Raw genomic sequence first — 19,487 nt, forward strand, 5'->3', positions numbered from 1 at the left:
TTCCTGGCGAGTGCTCCTGGGAGCCATCCCACAGGAGGGTGAAGGGAGTGGGGTGGGGCAGGGGGGAGTCAGACGGCACTGCACCTGCAACCTCTGCCAGCCCATCGGTGGCTCCGCAGCTGGACAGCCCTTCAGAGTTGAGGCCAGATGGCCAGGCCTCCTAACCCCCACCCCCATGGGTCACCACTGGATGCAGGCTGCCCCTGGGGAGGGCATGTGACATGGGCACAGGGACTCCGCTCGGCTGCGGGCAAGTCCTGGAGCAAGACCCAGCTGAGAGCTGTCACCCTCCAGCAGTCTCAGAAGCTGCTAGATTTCCTGAAAGAGAAATCGAGGCAGTATCTGACAGCATAAGTTACAATAACTATACTTAATGTGCTCAATAATTAAAAGACAAAATTAAGAATTTCAGGTGATGAATCTGAGGCTTAGAGAGGAAAAGATTAAACAACTGGTTATTAGAGCTGTGGCTCATACTTCAGGCTTATAAATTCACACCCAGCTCTGTTTTAGTACCTGGACCAAGTCCCTGAGGTAGACATCATAATGGCCCACGCAAAATGCCCACTTTCTAGCCCCAGAACCTGTGGATATGTTCATTTATATGGCAAAGGGACTGTGCTGATGTAGTAAAATTAAGGACCTTGAGCTGAGGAGATTATCCCGGATTACTTGATCACATGCGTCCTTGAAAACAGAAAACCTTTCCAGGCCGTGGTCAGAGACAGACGTGAAGACAGAAGGGAGAATCAGACAGGGGGCGGCGTGAGGAGGACCCTGCAGCGCCCGCAGGGCCTGGGCAGCCGCCGCTGGCTTTGCAGATGTGCAAACGAAGACACAGGCCAGGGAATGTGGATGCTTCCAGAAGTCAGGAAAGACGAAGACACCGATTCTCCCCTACAGTCTCCAAGAAGTAGGAAAGACTTACTGATGCCTTGATTTTGGTCCAGTGAGACCCATGTTGGGCCTCTCACCTACAGAAGTGTAGAATAATAAAATTATGTTATTTTGAGCCACTCAGTTTGCAGTAATTTGTTATGGCTGCCTCTCCCCACGAGGACCTAGAAACACACCTACTACTTCAACCATCACGTCAGTTCCTACATATTGTCCCCAATTTCTTGATTCTCTCATTTAGAAACAGGGTAAGAGAAACAGTTAAACAGCTGTCCTGACCACTTGGTCTATCTAGTTTTGACTTGGTTTCCACAGCTGGAGCAAAACAATCAGATCTCTGGGGTGTCCATCGCAAAAATGTTCAGGATAACAATTTCATGACCTATTCTTAGAAAACGTAACCACATTATATATGTTCCCACCCTTCCCAAAATAGTCAGCAGCGCAGAAACATCAACCACCGAAATACATTTCAATAGAACCAAGAAAACGTATGTCTAGAGCAGCATTCACATTTATTAGACATTGGAAGAAAAAAAATCTATTTCAGCCAATTCAACTATTCAAAGCAGCTTTAAGGTTCCCACTGTCAGTACTCCTCTACCCTCTTCTGCAAACTCGGCTGAACAATTTTTGGAGCCTTAGATCTCTCTGTGAAACGAAGAATTCTTTGTGAATCTATAGGCTTTCTGCCAAAAATGTGCATACACAATACATACAATTGTGTATATAGTGCCGGCAAGTTCACGGAGGCTCGGAACTCCATCCAGCTGAAACGCCTCTGGCTACAAAGACAGGACCTGCGGGAGGGTGCCAGCCACCCCTGAGACACGGGGCCGGCCGCTCCAAGGTGAGCCAGGGCAGTGGAGACGCAGGGTCAGGCCCGTCTTCAGACAGGACGTTAAGACCTCAAAACACAGGAACATGCTGTCACCCAGATGACAAAGGCCTGAAAGTCCCCCAAAATAGGACCCAGGAGAGGACCTATCTGAAAGGAAATGATACTTTGCATTAGAGGACTTGTCTGCGCTTCGAGGAGTGCCCACCTGGGAGGTGCTCTGGAGGCACCGAAGAGCGAGAGGCGTCACCTCTGCCCTCGGCAAACGTGGCCTCGCGTGAGGAGAGAGGAGACAGAGCCTCAGAAAGACGGAAAGACAAGATGAGATGTGATTAAGTATCAAAAACACTGGAACAGACCATAATAGCAGCAAATTAGCATTTATCAATATGCACCCACAAGCGCAACATTAGACACAGGCAGGATTAAATGCCATCACTATAAAATAGAAGGAAAAAATAAGCAGATTGTATTAGTAGCTATTATATTGAATAAAGAAGGGCAATTCAAGAATGCAGAAGCTACTTGAGTGAAGATAATGAACCGGCATTCAATTTGCTTCATTCTAAAGCAATTTGTAGAGCCAGGAACGGCATACCTGGAGAGGCAGCAAAAAAGCCTAAATAGATCATCTGTTTCAGAGAGCGCAAAGCTGCCACAGTTTTAGAAAAGCACGACAAATTTGGAACTGTCTTGTTCGAGCTCACACAAGGAAAGACACTTCTTTTTTTAAAAATGGAAGAGGGAAATCATTCGTATAGACAAATCTAAAATGTATCTTTAAAAATCACAGTGAAATCTCATAAAAGTTTAATTCAAGAGCTTTCCAAAAATTATTTAATTCTGGCCATTCCGGTAACAGACCTATAGACATCTATCCATGTCTGTAATTCTGCTTCTTTGATTAAAGCAATGATAAAATGACCTTTCTAAGTCTAGCAGTGTGATAGTTTCATAGGTGTTCCAATGACTCTACCATGGTATCAAATTCTTATAGTATAATAGGTGACAAAGTGTCTCCACCTGCTTTGTCTTGGTTCATCCCAGAATTCAGCGAGGTAGACAGGATGGACAGCAGCATCCCCACTTCATAGATAAAACATCTGAGGACCAGAGAGGTGCAGTGACACAGCCTCTGTCACCTGCAGCTGCCGAGGAAGAAGGACCCAGACTCCCTAGTGAAGCCCAGTCATCCTCTCACCGTGAAGCAGGGTCACTGGCAACACAAATGACACGTGTGGTCGCAGTCGGAACAGAAATGTCACGTGTTCTCCCAGCTCTCATGAAGAAGGGCCCTGGCACTCTCCTCACAGAGCTCTGTTCCTAGTCTGTCAGCCCCATGAAGTGAACCCAACCAGCCAGAGCACTGGGACACGCTCAGGGGTCCAGACCACGGCAGGAGACAGTCATTAGGAAGGTCAGGACATTACAGGAGCCGTAAGTACCAGAACCCACAAGTGTGGGCTGAGCACACGGCGTCCTTGGAAAGTCACAATCACATGCACTTGCTTACTGGACCAAGCACTAAGTGGTTCCCACAGGCACTAGGACTAGGTAGCAAGCCGTGCCCGTTACCGTTCTCCACCCAGTCTCCCCACGGACAGCAGCACTCAGGAAGCCAAGGCGGGCGGGCAGAGGGGGCTTCGCTTTAGCTGTGGGGGCCCCGGGGCGGGGCAGCCGCCTCCCTCCTGCCGCAGGCGCCTCCCTCCAGAAAGGACCCCTCGCCTGGCTCCGCTCCCACGGCGCCAGGAGGGCAGGTAGGAGGGCGGGAAGAGAGGAAAAAAGTAAAAGGAAAAGGGGGGCATCCCAACTTTTCATTCTGTGCTACCTAAATACCCGTGTCTCACCTCCCACACCCAAAAGGTTTGGACTGCATCGAAGGAAAACAAAACCTCTGGGTCACCCAGGGAGAACTGAGGTAGTGACACTGTTTCTAGGAGCCCCGAGGCTCCACCCCTCACAGTCATGTATTCACTCATTCATTCATTCATTCATTCACACAAGGCCAAAGGGAAGCCCCGGCCTTTCCCCGTGGCCAAGGACCGTGCCGGGACCGGCACAAGCTGTGAGTCATCCCCTCTCAAGCCCTTGGGGTAACCCCAGCCCCCTGGTTTTCAGCAGCAGAAGTCACCCCACACCTCCCCACAGCTCTCTGCTCTCTCACCTCTCCCTGCTCTGGCTTCTGCCCCTTATGGAAAAACAGCTCACATCTCCCCTTACCCCTGATGCGCCCTCCCACGGTGACCGCCACACCTCCATTATCCATTCACGATGGCGCAAGAAGACAGGGAATGCCCTCCAGCTGCCACGAGCTCCTCCCCTCGTGAGGGCCTGGCCTCCGCTCTGGCCACCGGTGTCACCCAGTTGCCAGATCTCAGAGCCACCTCTGTCCCCCACCCCGCCCAAGCCCCCAGATGTCCTACCAGGGGCCCTCCCATCAGCTCCAACCCCCTCCCCTCTGCACCCTGCACTGCTGGCCCGGGCTGCATGCCAGCCTCTCTCAGTCCACGCCCTCCTTGTAGGCGGCTCACTTTCCCCTAAGCATGATCATCATTGATAGGCTGATGATTTCCAAATGGGACTCTCACGGCCAGACCCTCGCTAAGCCACTGTGAGCCAGCTCTGCTAGGTGCCCGCAGACCCCCCACAGCAGCCCAGCTGTGCAGCCCTGCCGGCCTCCCCAGACCTCCTGCTACACCCCCACTCCACACCTCCAGTCCTCTCCTGGGTCCTCACTCCCGCAGGGCCCCTTTCCCGTCCTGCACCACCTCCCTCATTCCTTGCTTAAATTACATTTTAACAACCTCGTAACCAGTTTTCCTGACACAAGTTCCTCCTCAACCTTGCTACAAAAGCTACTTTACCAAATCAAATCTGGACCTTAGGTTTTCAAACAATGGGGTAAAGACTCCATTTCTCTCCTCTCAAATTGGGAAATCACACAAAAGCAAGAAGGAGAATGAAAAACAGAAATGTAAACTCTGTCTGCAGCGAAACTTGGAAACACCCATGATGCAAAAGCACAGCACACAGACAGACGGCAGAGGCCTCGAAGGTCAGAAACAAGAGGAGACGCTGGAGGCAGCACATCCCAGACAAGCCCCAGGAGCAGCTCTGCGGACTGACCTTAAGGGGCAAGGCTGGAGCCCCCGGGTGGGACCACAGAAGCAGGTGTGCAGGCCGGTGGCAGGCGCGTCCCACACACCACATGGTGGGAGTGAAGTGGAGGCAGACAGGGCCACCAGCACCTTCTCAGGAAGCAGAGTCCAGGACAGAGGCGCTGCACTGTGGGCCACCTGCACTGACCAGTCTCCTCTGGCTTGCAACAGGTGACAGCTAAAAGAATCCCTCACAAACACGGCCCGTGCCGCAGCATCCCTGCCAGCCTGCGACGTGGGCCTGGCACGACTCCATGACAGAGCCTGCAGGAAGCCGGACCAGGAAGGACTCGCCACTAAAAGACCAAGGATCAAAAGGAACTAGCACAGGTGCTAGGCAAAGGCATGACAAGGAGAGAGGGAGGGAAGACAAACAGAAAAGACATCAGAAGATGGAAAACACAAACCAGAAAATGTTGCCACAGAATAGCTAAAAATTGTGAACAAACATATGAACATAAATTCATAAAAATTAATAGAACAATCATCTCTCTAAAAAAAAAAGGAAAAAGAAGAAAAGAACAGAAAGGAAAAAGACCCACAGAGTGGGAGAAAATACATGCACACCATCCATCTGACAAGGGATTAATAACCAGAGTGTGGGGGGAGCTCAAGCAACTCATTCACAAAAAAATCAAATAACACGATTAAAAATGGGCAACAGATCTGAATAGACATTTCGCAAAAGAAGATGGCCAACAGGTCTATGCAAAGGTGCTGAACATCGCTAATCAACAGGGAATGCAAATCAAAGCCACAATGAGATAGCATCTCACCCCAATTAAAATGGCTTTTATCAAAAAGACAGGCAATAACGAATGCTGGTGAGGATGTGGAGAAAGGGGAACCCTCGTACACTGTTGGTGGGAATGTAAATTAGTGCAACCACTATGGAGAACAGTACGGAGCCTCCTCAAAAAACTAAAAACAGAACTCCCATATGACCCAGCGATCCCACTGCTGGGTGTATATTCAAAGGAAAGGAAATCAGCATATTGAAAACAGTATCTGCACCCCCATGTTCACTGCAGCATTAATCACAATAGCCAGAATACGGAATCAACCTAAGTGCTCATCAACCAATGAATGGACAAAGAAAATAAGGTATATATACACAACAGAGTATTATTACAAAAAAGAATGAAATCCTGTCACTTGCAGCAATGTGGATGGAACTGGAGGTTATAATGTTAAATGAAATAATCCAAGGACAGAAAGACAAATATCACATGTTCTCATTCTTAGGTAGGAGCTAAAAAAGTGGACCTCATTGGTGATAGAAAGTAGACTGGCGGTTACCAGAGGCTGGGAAGCGGGGAATAAAGAGTTGATTAATGGGTACAAAGACACCAACAGACAGAAGAAATAAGATTTGGTGTTCGACAGACCTATAGTTTACAATACTCTATTGTACACTTCAAAATAGCTAGAAGAGAATAATTTGAATGTTTCTGGCACAAAGAAAAGACAAATATGGAAGGTGATGGATAACCCAAGTACACTGATTTGATTGTTAAAAATTATATGAATGTATTAAGTTATCATACATACCCTGAAATTATATACATCCATTATACATCAATAAAAAATTATTTTAACAAAAACGAAAAAAGAAAAAATTCAAAGTAGAGATCAGAGAAGATATGGCAGGACAACTCGAGAGGACTAAACATGAGCTGACAGAGCGCATGGAAAGCGGACAGAGTTCAGAAAGATCTCTTAAACAAATTTCTGATCACAAAAGAAATCAAATTCAAAACTGCAAGATATCCAGGAAACAATAAAATCAAGAAGTCAGTGTTCAGAAGAAAAATCCATGGGTCGAAAATGCCCATATTGATTAAAAAAAAAAAAAAAGAATGAAAACAAATAAATTAAGCACCTAACTGATAAAGTTAAAAAAACAAAAGGACCAAACTAAAAGACTCCCTGCATTCCCAGATGCTCCACTGCGCCACAGGATCGCCCTGCACCTTGGATGTGCAAACCCACAAGGGCTGGGATTTTGTCTGCTTCCTTCTCTTTTGGGTTCCAGGCGCATAGAATAGTGCCTGGCATATTGCAGGCAATAAATAAATATTTCCCAACTGAAAAATGAATGCATTTTCCAGGAAAATGTAAGTTACCAATACTGATTTCAAAAGAAACACAAGTCTGAGTTACCGTGAACCAAAGGGTCAGCGGTATAAGAACAAGAAGCCACAGAAACAGGCAACACCACCACCACTTCAGCTGTTTCAAACACGGAAACAGAAGGAAAACTCCAAGTGCTTTTTATGAAGCCAGCAGAGCAGTGAAGCAAAACTCAACCAAGAAAATACACAGAAAATTACTTACAAACATTAATGAGAAAACGCTAAGTAAACCGAATCCGGCGGAGCATCCTTCCACGATCAAGTGGAATTCTTTCCAAACATGCACGGGGGGTCCAGTGTTTAGAGAGCTACTAACGTAACTGACCAAAGAGATCGAAAGAGAAAAATAATACGACCAAATGATCAGTTCCATGGATGTAAAAAAGCATTTGAAAAATTTAATCTCCATCTTTGACTTCAAAACTCTGAAAAGGTAAAAGTCTGCAGACCCTCTAGGGTAGGTGTGATGGCAAAGGGGTTTCCTTACTTGGCAGCAAGCAGACCCTTTAGTGATGGCCTGGCCCATCCATCCCTCAGCCCGATGGCAGAAAAGGCAACAAGTCCACATTCTTCTCACCTTTCTGACCTGGCTGCACTGACCTCAGGACTTCAGGAGAACCTCCCAGAACAGAAAGGGGGCACTCATATCCTCGTGTGGCTTATGGCCTTGGCTCTGCTTGCTTAGTGATGTTGGTGGTAAACCCAGGGGAAAGAGACTTGAAATGAGCCCAAGTCGTCTCTGTCACTCACCCTCCAACTTTGACCACCCTTTGTGGTCTGGCCCTGCTCACTGGGGCAGCACTGGACTCAAACGGGAGCTGAAAGATGTACCCCACAGCTCTGTCCACACCTGCAGTACCCACTGGCTGTGCTGGTCCATCGTGAATCCCATGCCTGCCCCGGCAACTTACATATTAGCACAGCCACCAATGGCTACAGGCTCACTCCTCCCATCGCTCTCATGTTTACCATGTGGAGATGTGACCCACACAGCTAAAGGTCTCTTAATGTCAGAAGTTCAAAGAAATAAGATTGCAGGAAAGAAATCAACCTGTTTGTATAGACTTTGAAATAGTCAGAAAAATCTACTGTTAACCAAGAACTATTCATTAAACTCATATTTAGAAAACTGATTGCTACTGACCGGTATACTAAAAGTGTGTAAAAGCATCTGAAATTTCATTTATACTATAAAAAATTCAAAACAATTACCACTAATCTGCTCAGCACTTTTCTAAATGAATGACCCTTTGTGTTGGTCATCTGCCTTTTATTTGCAGCTGTGGTACCTGACTTTGCCTCCCAAGCCTCATTCCCTTCAGTCAATGGTCAATATCAGCTCTCCAGCTTTTAATGTAAACTGTTCTCCACGTGAGGGGAACATCACTGATGACCAAAACACTACTATCACTTTCAGTTCTTGTTATTCTTACTGCAGTGATGGTTCTTCAAATTCAAAAAAGTCATGGCCCGTGGAACTGTCTAATAAGTGCAACAATCAGCTACTTCTTTTAAGATAAAGAAATTCCAATAAAAATTTGACTCCCTTAGGAGGATCAATTCTATTAGTTTCTCAAATCTCAGGAAATAACATTTAAGTTAATCTCAAAGATCCAATACTGGAGATCAAAACCTCTGGGTTATTTGGGAGATTTCTGAGTGAGATCAATACGTTATTAAGTAGCATTGACAGAAGTAACTGTACTACATTAGGTAGTAAAAGATTATGGAACCTTATATCTACCCATATGGTCCCGCCCTATGCAGCCCCATGTGTACCCAGTTAAGGAGAAAGCATAGAACTTAACGGTCAAGAGGCTTTGAAGTCAGCTTGGGTTTAAATCCTAACTAGGTCAGAATCCCAAATCTATCGTTTACCAGCTAAGTAGCCTTGGACAGCTAACTGTTCTCTCTCAGCCTCAGTTTCTTCATCTATACAGCAGGAATAAAAACATCTACCAAAAATGATTGCTGTAAGAATTAAATGAAATAGCTGTTCAGTGCAATGCGGAGTATCTGACACAGCTCAGTGCTCAGTAACTGGTAGTTTAGCCGTCACTCTCAAGAATGTGATACAGCCATCAGTCAACCCCTGTAACACAGTTTATTACTCATATGACACTTAGTTACAGCCTTGTATGGTATTTATTTGTAAGAATTTTGTCTGATTATGATGATTAGAACAACACTTATTGAACACACTGTATGCCAGGCATTGTTCTAAGTGATTCAATTAAATGTATTAACTCATTGAACTTTCGTAACAGCCACAGGGGTGGGGGTAGATGCTTATTTTCCCATTTTATTGGCAAAAAAACTGAGGCTTATGATTACATAGTAAGTGCTGGAGCCAGGATTTAAATCTTAGGAGTCTGCGTGGCATCCATGCTTTTAGTAACTAACACTGCTGCCTCTCTCTCTGTAACCTACTTGAAAGCAGATATCAGCCAGGCATGGTGGCTCACACCTGTAATCCTAGTACTCTGGGAGGCTTGAGGTCAGGAGTTCGAGACCAGCCTGAGAAAACCGAGACTCTACCACTACTAAAAATAGAAAAAATTAGCCAGGTGTGATGGTGCATGCCTGTAGTTCCAGCTACTTGGGAGGCTGAGGCAGGAAGATTGCTTGAGCCCAGGAGTTTGAGGCTGCTGTGAGCTATGATGATACACCACTGTACTCTACCCAGAGCGACAGTCTCAAAAAAAAAAAAAAAAAGGAAAACAGATATCATTTACATCTTTAACACATATTGCTGCATCCAATTATGTATCAGGTACTTTCCATAGCAACGAACTGTGTTTTTTATCTATCCCTCAGTGCCTTAAGCGTCGTAACAGATTCTCAAAAGCTACTGGAATAGATGAAAACTAGTACAGGGCTCTAACAGCCCCTGCACAATTCTCACCTATCTACCCTCCCATCTCATCTCCTACCTCATTCCTCCCGCTCATTCACTCTGCCCACACCAGCTTTCTTGCTGTCCAGAACTGCCATGTGCAATGCTTATGCTGTGGGAGTTGAGTTCGTAATCATTTGTTGAGCACCTGCTATGTGCTAGTCACAGTGATTAGGCACTAGAGAATACAGGATGATAAAGAAATAGGATACTAGTGGAAAAACAGTTAAATCCAAATAAAGTCTTTGCCTTACTTTATTATACCAAGGTTAATTTCTAAGCTTTGATAAATCTACCGTGGTTATGTAAGACGTTACACACATCAGGGGAAGCTGGATGGAGGAAACGCAAGAACTTTATGCGCACCTTTGCAATTCTTCTGTATACCTTAAGTTGTTTCAGAATTAAACAATTTTTTAAAAACCAGACACAGTTCTTGCTTTCAGGAACTCAAATTCTAGAGGAAAAGGTGTACGTGTAGACAAATGAGTACACGAAGCGAGCGATCATTCCCAGGCCAGAAGTAATGTTCAGGATGGGATGGGAGGTGGAAGGAGGACGGCCGCCAACCCTGCTGTCATGCAGGACCCGGCCGAAGGGACCTGGACTCGGTGCTGGCTCTGCAACCGTTGGGCCTCCCGAAGCCTCAGCTCCCCCCTCTGCAAGAAGGGACCCCAGGGGCGGCCGCGAGTCCACGCAGAGCCGGCGGCGGGTCTGCAAAGCACGTCCCTGGGGGACTGCGCATGCCCTCAGCAGCCGGGCCGAGCGCACCTGCGCCCTCCGAGTGACCCACCTGGAACTCCAGCCCGTAGATCACCGGCGCATCATCCTCCATGGTGCGGGAGGGCGGCCCGACCCCGGCCGCTCACACACTGAGGCTCTCGCTAGGGCCGCGGCATCAGCACCTCGCAGAAGAGCTCCCAGTGCCCATTCATTCCCTCCGCACCGCAAACGGCTCCGAACGGGCACCTTTGCGGCCCACACCGGCTCCCGTAGGGTCCACTTCCTGTTTTTCTCGTGCGTCATCAACGCGCTCCTCGATGGAGGCCAATGGCAGCGGCGCAGGGCTCATGGGCACGCCCATTTGCGCTCCCATCCGGGTTCTCAGCCGCTCCGGTTCCTGGTTGGTGGGCGGGGTGGGGAGACCGCGGAGGCGGAGCTCAGCGACCCGGGGCGGGTGCGGACCTCAGGTCGCCGCGGAAGGCCGCCTAAAAGTCTCCTTCCGAGTTTTACCCGATAAAGAATGATCGGTGGCGGGAGAGGCTGTCTCTGAGATGCTGCCGTGTTTTGTCATTTGTACTGTTATGTGGCATTCCCGAGCGCTGGGCCCACGCTTTACACAGCCGTAAAGGTTTTCGCTCTAACCTACGAATAAGCGTTAGACCTCGCTTTACAGATGAGACGTGCAAATTTGAGTAACAGTTGCAGGTGCGCGGGTAGTCAGGGGGCTAGGGTGCGCACCTGAGCCGTCAGACTCCCCCAGGCTCGGCCTAGGATCCCCAGGTCAGAGGTCATGCCTGATGCGTTTCCGCGGGCGCCGGCACCGGCTGTGGCAAAGGCTGCACTACCCCGAGTCAGGTAACGCCGAAAGCCGGCACCGCGCCACTGGCAGTACTGAGCCAGCTTTTGCCTTGGAATGGGAGTCGGAAGGGAAGACCGTGGATCCCCAGAGGTCGCCCCTCTTGTGCAGCAGACCCAAAGTGCCTGCCTTGACGTTGGGCAGTGCCTTTGGAAGGCAGGAATGACATCGCATGGAAAACGAAATAATCATATCATAGCTGAACCCCCATCAGTGCTTCCACCAGGGTGTCCAGGACCATGCAACTTTCTTCCATTTTTGTGATTATTTAGCTTTTCCCTCTCCCCTTAATTGATCTCCATGACAGAGATGGCTGGGTCTGGTTTTGCTCAATGGTACCTGGCCCCCAAAATGAGTGACTGAGGCAAGGATTTCAATCGATTTATTAAGCCAGCTTTAAGGTCCTTCCAGGAAAAACGCAAGCCACAGATGCATCTGTGGCTATTTTCTGAAGAGATTTTCAAGATGTTTAGTATTTATACATTTCTTTAAAGCAGGGGAAGGTGTATAGGAAGAAGGGCAGGTAGGCGGCAAGGCAAAAGGTTACATTTTTATGAGACTTTAGTTAGTGCCCAGGAAAATAAGGCGAATGTATGGGGAGAAAAAGAGTAAAGGAAGAATCAATTATGCAGACATCTCTAGATGGATGGAGGAATGAGTGACCTCATCTTGTCTCTGTTCTGCACTTGGGAAGATAATTTTGTAATCAACATCAGCATGAAATCAAATAGACTTTAGTTTCAGGAGCTGTACTTAGACTTCAGGCCTAAAGTTACAATTGGCATGTCTTTGTTTATGAGAGGCCAGCAAAGAATTTATTTGAATGATCTAGGGGGCAATCCTTCGTAGATGCCTGTAGCTTGGACTTTTCTGTGGGGATCTGACTAATGCATACTGTTAGTAACAGCTAGCTACTCGATAGGAAGCGGGCATTATGTGACTCAGCCTCCTTCCCTTTTGCATAAGGAGATTGGGGGGATCCTGAAGTTTTTATTTTCCTTTACACACCCAGTGCCCAGCACCCTGCCTGGCACAGAGTTAAGGCGTGAGTGAGGAGACTTCAGAGATGTATTAGAAATCAAGTAAGCAGAGGTCCACACCTAAGAATAGTACTCAACCGCAGCATCTGCCCAAATTAACTTGCTAAGAGAATGCAGGGTCTTCATACATCTAGATTAAGTCCACCCACCAAATCCACCCACCTATCATTGATATTACTACCACTATCTTTATCATAAATGTTATTATTATACAAATACAGGTGCATGGTAGAAAACACAGATAAGCACAAAGATAAATTCCTAGAAATAGTGGCTAATACAAATAGCCTAAGCGTCTCCCTCCACCTGCCCCTTCTGCCACAGGTTTGCCTGTGGCCTCCGAGTGTCAGAATGAATTCAGAGTGGAGCTAGACAGAGGGTAACTAACGCCCCCGCCCCACTTCCCAGAATAGGGCCGCTCCACACCCAACCCCGACTGCTCGCCACGCCCCGCGTTCACACCTTGGGCTCCAAGTCCCGCCCACCACAGACGAACCGGAAACGCGCCGCGCTTCCGGCGAGGACCGCCGGTTCCTGCACTGGGCATGCGCGGAAGTAGGCCGTTCGCGTACCGGCAGGCGCAGGCGCACAAGCTGCACTGAGCCCGCTGTCTTCTGCCTGCCTCTTGGCTTCCGTCACCTTCTTCCCGGACCCTGGTCACGGCCCCAGTGGGCGGGTGGCAGGTGAGGATCAGGGACCCGCAGTCAAGAGGGAATCGGCCGTGCCGAACCGCCTCGGGGCTGGAGCCCGCCGGCCCTCGGCCCGGCCCCCCGGGTCTCCTCTGAGTCCTTTCCCAGAGCGGGGCGGGCTTCCCTCCTCCTACCTGGGGCTTGTCCGCCTCCCGGGGCCACTTCGGGGCTGGAGCCCCCGGCCCTCGGCCCGGCCCCCCGGGTCTTCCTGAGTCCTTTCCTCCCTGGGCACCTCTGCTCCGCAGGCCTGGGGCCCAGACCTCCATGCCGCCAGCCGCGCTCCCGCCGTCGCTCTCCACGTCTGCACAGGGCTGGCAACTCCCCCCAGGCTGCGGCCTCTAAAGTGAGGGTGAAAGTCAGTTTGCAAACGATCAGCCGGCACACACGCGGAGTTGTCACTCGGGCTCTGCACGGAGGCGCTCGGGTCTGGAATTGAGACCCCAAACTCTGATGCCGTGCGGCCGGCTTGTCCCCCAGCAAGCCCCTCAACTTCTCCGATGCTTAGTTGACTTTCCTGTGAAAAGAGGTTAATAATAAGCTGCCCTAGAGTATATATATTGTGAGTACTGAAAAAGCATTTATTTGGAAAGAAGCATAGGGTTCAAAGATGTGTTTTAACGTGTGTCTGTTTTTTTCACTCTTGACCATAAGAGTTTAACCCCAAGGAAAATTTTTCTTGGACCTACAGTTTCTACCTTTTTACAGCTTCTTGAAGATGTGGTGTCTTTGGATTCAAACACTTTACTCCCTGCTTCTTTTCATAAGTTCAAAAGATAGTCTTGAGTGGCAGACAATGAGCCAGGCCCTTGTGTGGACTGGGTGGGAGAAGGATGTGGAATGCAAGTAGAGTCACGTAGTTGGAGGATTATTCATTCAGTTCTTACATTTTGTGATTTCTAACAGGATCTTCACAGTTCCAAGACAGCATGTTAACTATTCTGCTTTATCATTAAAATTCTAATTACTATGCTTGTATTTGTGCAGCTCTTCACAGTTTAAAAGGTGCCGGTGCATGGGTGCTATTTAATCCTCTTTATCCTGATGTACCAACCTCATCTATAAGGGTGAATGATTGACAGATGTCACTTTGCTTAGTAGTGAGGCTAAGACTCAGCATAGCTGTTACATCCCTGCATTCAGGGCTCTTTCTGCCCCACTCTTGCTGCTCTGGGTCATTATCCACCCGGCATCTTACAAGGACAGCAGAGTGGAAAAACAATGGGCAGAAAACTCTGTGTTAGGATCCTGTCACCATCAAGTATCAGCAGTGTGACTTTGGACAAATCACTTGGCTTTCTCTGTATTGTGATAGAGATAATAACAGTACTTGATAAGTTTATTGTGAAAATTAAATAAGATAGTATAGGTAAAACACTCGATCTGTTGTAGGTGTTTATTACATGGAAAGTTTTATAAATATATGCTGATTAGATTTCCACTACACAGCATAGTACTCTTATGGAAAGAAGGTTTACATTGCTGCAATTTGGTAAAAGATTTCTATTTACAAAGTGTCTGTGTCCAGGAAGTGAACCTGGAAAACCAAGTTTTAATTGTTCTTAGGAATGTTTTATTTTTCAAGTATATAATTACTCAAATGTAATACATAAAAATTTAAAGAGTTAATTATGCACATTATTGTGCAGAGCACTGAATTAGACAAGGAGAAAGATTTCTTTGCTGCGCTATGATGCTTATGTAAATTTAAAATCATAGCTGTGGTTTAATAAAAATGAAGCCATAATAGTAGGGAATAAAGATTTATATCACATACAAATCAAGAACAGATGCATGTTTTTCCATTTTTTAGTTATGAATTGTAAAGACTACCTATAATGTACATGTAAGACCTAAAGATCATTGTAAGCCCCGCCCAAGCTTCCACCACCAGCTTAAGATATGGACCGTTACCCCTTGCTTTGAAAACTCCCTTGCCATTGCCTGCAGCCCTCTCCCCAACTAAAATGGGTGTTATTCTATCCTTGCTTTTCTTTGTAGTCTTACCAAATGCATTTGTGTTCCTAAAACAATAATTGTTTAGATAACATATTTTTTAATATATAGAGTCATGCTCGTTTCCTACTCCTTTGTGCACATATTTGTGAAATTCAGGTGTATTGATGTGTTAGATGAAATGGTTCATTCATTTTTACCACTGTTTTAATACTCCATTTTTGAATATTCCACAATCTGTCTGTTTTATTATTATGTGTACAGGCAGTGGCTGTTTTCAGATTTTTTACTTTTGTGGTTTTGAGGGAAAGGTATTCTGATTTATTGTTTATAAGCATTCACCATCGCAGCTTAGGGCGCTCACATGCAGGAGCTACTCCACGATGTGTAACTGGCAGGGGAATTGCTAGGTCATAGGACCGTGACCACAGATTTACGGTCTCAACCAAACTCCTTTAAGAGTGAAAGGCAGTACCTGACAATTTTACTGAGACCATAGGTGAAAAATGGAATTGTCATGGGAAAAATCAAGTATCATAGGGTATGTGCTTGTTAAGCTTTTCTAGATAGTACCAAGTTGTTTCCCAACCTGGATATTCAGATGTATGCCCCTTTCAACATGTGCAGCTCTTTTCTTATTTTTCTAGTGGATCATTTAGTGTCCTGTTAATTTTTGGGAAATCTTCACATATTCTTGATATTAATCCTTTCTCAGTCACATGTATTTGTGTTTTACTTTCTTTGGGCTATTTTTATAAGAGTTTTTAATTTTAATACAACAAATTTATTGATCTCTCCCTTTATGATTTGTGCTTATTTATTATGCCTAGTGTAAGAGGTTTCCCCACCTGGAGAATATATTCTGTTGCATTTTCTTTTGAAAGTTTTAAAGTTTTGCCTTTCAGATTTAAGTTTTTAATGTGCCTGAAATTGATCGTGCGTCTGACGTGAGGCAGGATTCCAGTTCGCTTTTTCTCACGTGTATCGTGAGTTGTCTGAACATCACTTCTGAAAATCCCAGTCCTTCCTCGATTGGTGCTCCGTGTTCCCTGACCAGTGCTGCCCCTGCCATATTTTAATCTTCACACCCTAGATTTTTGATGTATTCTAGGGAGATAATCATACATACAAAGAATAAAGGGTTTTAATCCTTTTCAATTTTTGTTTTACCTTTTAGTTATTTTTCTTGTCTTATTCTGCTGCCTTGGGCATCCACTTTTAGACCAAAAAGAAATATTGGAAGAGGACGTCTTTATCTTTTTCCTGCTTTTAAAGAGAATGGTCTAAACATTTCACCATTTGAGATTTCTTTTAGGTTTTTGGTAGATACCTTTTATTGCGTTAAGGAAGTTACTTTCTATTTCGAGTTTGCTAAGAGATTTTATCTCGATCAGATGTTGAATTGTATCAGATACTTTGTTCTGCATCTGCTAAGATAGTAGTTTTTATTATTTAATCTATTAATGTGTTAAAGTGCATAAATAGATTTCCTAACATTAAGCCTACATTACATCTCTGGGATAAACTCAGTTTATTTTAAAAATAAATACATTGCTGGATTTAGCTAGCTAATATTTTAAGATTTTTATATCTATGTTCATGAGTGAGATTATAGTTTTCCTTTTAGTATGGCCTTGTCAAATTTTGGCATCAAGATTATATTAGCTGTATAAAGTGAATTGGGTCATGCTCCTTTTTTTCTCTTTGCAAGAATTTTGTACAGTAGGGTTTTGGGTAGAATTCACTGGCAAACTATCTGAACCCTGTATTTTCTTTGTAGGAAGGCTTAACTACTGATTCTGCTTTTTAAAAAAATATTTTAATTTATTTACTGTGTTACCTTTTTTTCAATAGGGGTAGGGTCTGGCGATATTGCCCAGGCTGGTCTCAAACTCCTGGCTTCAAGCGATCCTCCCGCCTTGGCCTCCCAAAGTGCTAGGATTACAGATGTGACCCACCACCATGCTTGCTCTACCCAGAAAATGTTTCAATCTCAGAAACAGTCAAGGAGGCCAAGGCTGGGAGGATCGCCTGAGGCCAGGAGCTTGAGACCAGCCTGGGCAACATAGCCAGACTTTGTTTCTAAAAACAAACAAATAAACAAAAAACAATAGAAAAAGTCAAGGAAGAGACTATGAATAAAGAATAGAGCAACAAGATTGAACCTTGAGTGCTTTTATTTGGCGGAGGGTGTGGAGAAGAAGGAAAGGAAGGAGCAAGTTGTCTCCAGTTCAGACTTAAACAGACAAACAAAATAGCGAGAGAGGAATGGCAGTCAGAGGTAGGTTCCTAAAGATCGGGAAAGTTGCCAAATCTGCCAGATATAAATGCCAAGAAGTGAAACATATTCTGATTATACCTTTTTAGTGGTTGTGGAACTATCCTGGTTATAGGTATATGGTTGATACTAGTGTCTACATGTGAATAAGGCTAGAGCAAGGAAACCCTTAGACATGAGGAGGCTGTTTTGCTACAGACGGTACATGCCTTACCACAAAATGTTAGGTATATAGTTTATATATGCGTATATTTTTCTACGTAATGTCTTCTTATGTATATATAAAATCATCATCTAAATCGTGTTTTATTATAGTATTTTCATTTGATCATTCTTCTTAATTTTGCAGAGAAGTAAACCTTCAGATCCTTGCTTACAAGCATTTTACTTTGTAAGATAAAATGTAGAATAAAATCTAGATGATTTTATTTGTGTAAAAGGGAAAGTAATAATCCCTTTAGGGCAATTTATAACTTTAATATTTACTTAAGAATAAAGTTTGTTTTTTCCTTTGCCTGTCTTCTCATGAGTGGTTTGCAGGCACTAATGAAAATTTTAGAAGTTTGTATTTTATCAATTCTCTTTATCAATTTGTAAAGTTTTTAAGCTATATAATTAAGAAGCATATTTATCTTAGTTTTTATTATTTTGGTGATGTTTTCCTAGACAATGTTCTTTCTTATCATATTTTTGGCAAACAGATTTCCCCAAATCTTAAAGGTATAAAGCAACATCTTCATAGTAGTAATTTTTTTTTCTGACAGCTTCTTCATAAAAGAAAATAAAATTGTTAAAGCTATCTATGAGACCAAATCAGAATTAATTTTAGAAACTAAAACCTTATTAGGGCTGAGGGGAGATGAGAGGGAGGGAGAATCTCTTTCTCTGATTGTAATCTTATCCGGAACAGACCCTTATTTCTGGAGTACAGTGGTGAAAGCACTGGAGTGGTGTGGAGTCCCGGCCGGGGAGGGACAGGGCACAGCCTCGTGCTTGTTGTTGGCCTGGTCTCTGCACCCAGCCTCCGCTTCCTGACAGGGGACCTGACAGAAAAGCCTTACCACGTAGAGGCACGTCCCCTCTTTGGTGTTCTGGGGTGGCTTCCTCCCTGGGCTCACTGCGAGACATTGCAGGAAAGGGGGATTTTGTTCCTTCTCCTTGTATACATATATATTTTTTAAGAACAGGGTCTCATCCTGTCTCCCAGGCTGGAGTGCAGTGGCGTGATCATAGCTCACTGCAGCCCCCAACTCCTGGGCTCCAGCCTCTCAAAGTGCTAGGATTACAGGCCTTTTCATTGTATTTTTGACTCATTTATAACTAATAATTATTGGGTAAGTACATAAGTAATGGGTAATTAGTAACTATGCTGGACCAGAAACTTCTTCAAAATGTTTGACTTTGATTATCTACTTTAAAATAATGTTTTCAGACTTCAGGGTGCCCCTGGCTATACAAGGGGGGCAGCTAAGTAGGATACTGTGATGGAAGTATTGCGAATGAGGGAAAGGGGCTCTATCTAGAGGTCAGCTAAGTGTGGTTTTTGAAGTCAAAAAGGTATGTAGTTTTGGTTTTTTTTCCTGGAAAACCCTCATCTATTATCATAGTTTCTTAGATTTCCTTAATTTGAATTTATTCACTATGAGAGTAGGACTATATAAAGTAACTTTTGCCAGAAAAAAAAAAAAGTTCTTCAAGGAAAAGAACAAATGTTTTTTTAGAGTTCAAGCTCTTTGTCTCATTCTGTGGCCTCCATCGACCGGTGGCAACCCAGTGTTTCAGCCTCAGCAAGTCCTGGTTTCTCCACTTACCAGCTGTGTGCTTTTGAGCAAGGTCCCTAGCCTCTCTGAACCTCAGTTTCCTCATCTGCAAAATGTCACAGGGCTGGTCTGAGAGAGGGGAGCGAGCGAGCACACACACACGCATGCACACGCCAGGCACATGCTAGGCACATGCCAGTAAGTGCTGTCTGGTTTTGTTGTTGTCTCGGCTTCGGTGCTCAGTGAAGATACCTTTGCTTTGTT

General features: G+C 45.3%; 2 protein-coding genes across 4 annotated transcripts in view; one reads left to right on the forward strand and one right to left on the reverse strand.

The window, feature by feature from the left end:
* Positions 1–10,946, reverse strand: part of EIPR1 (EARP complex and GARP complex interacting protein 1) — a 111,445-nt gene extending 100,499 nt beyond the window's left edge. The window contains exon 1 of one of the 3 annotated variants that reach the window (XM_045548969.1): positions 10,718–10,946. In XM_045548969.1, the coding sequence (XP_045404925.1) occupies positions 10,718–10,759 (42 nt within the window). In that variant the 5' untranslated portion in view covers positions 10,760–10,946. Of the gene's footprint in view, positions 1–3,955; positions 4,075–4,861; positions 4,999–10,717 lie in introns of those variants that run through there. The other 2 variants (XM_045548967.1, XM_045548970.1) reach the window with 2 other exon arrangements.
* A 2,151-nt stretch (positions 10,947–13,097) lies between these two features.
* TRAPPC12 (trafficking protein particle complex subunit 12) overlaps positions 13,098–19,487 on the forward strand; it is a 74,681-nt gene continuing 68,291 nt past the window's right edge. Inside the window, exon 1 of the mRNA XM_045548971.1 lies at positions 13,098–13,226. The gene's annotated coding sequence lies outside the window, so the exon portion shown is untranslated. The remainder of the gene's footprint in view (positions 13,227–19,487) is intronic.

Source organism: Lemur catta, chromosome 4 (genome assembly GCF_020740605.2).
Source record: "Lemur catta isolate mLemCat1 chromosome 4, mLemCat1.pri, whole genome shotgun sequence".
Lineage (NCBI taxonomy): Eukaryota > Metazoa > Chordata > Mammalia > Primates > Lemuridae > Lemur > Lemur catta.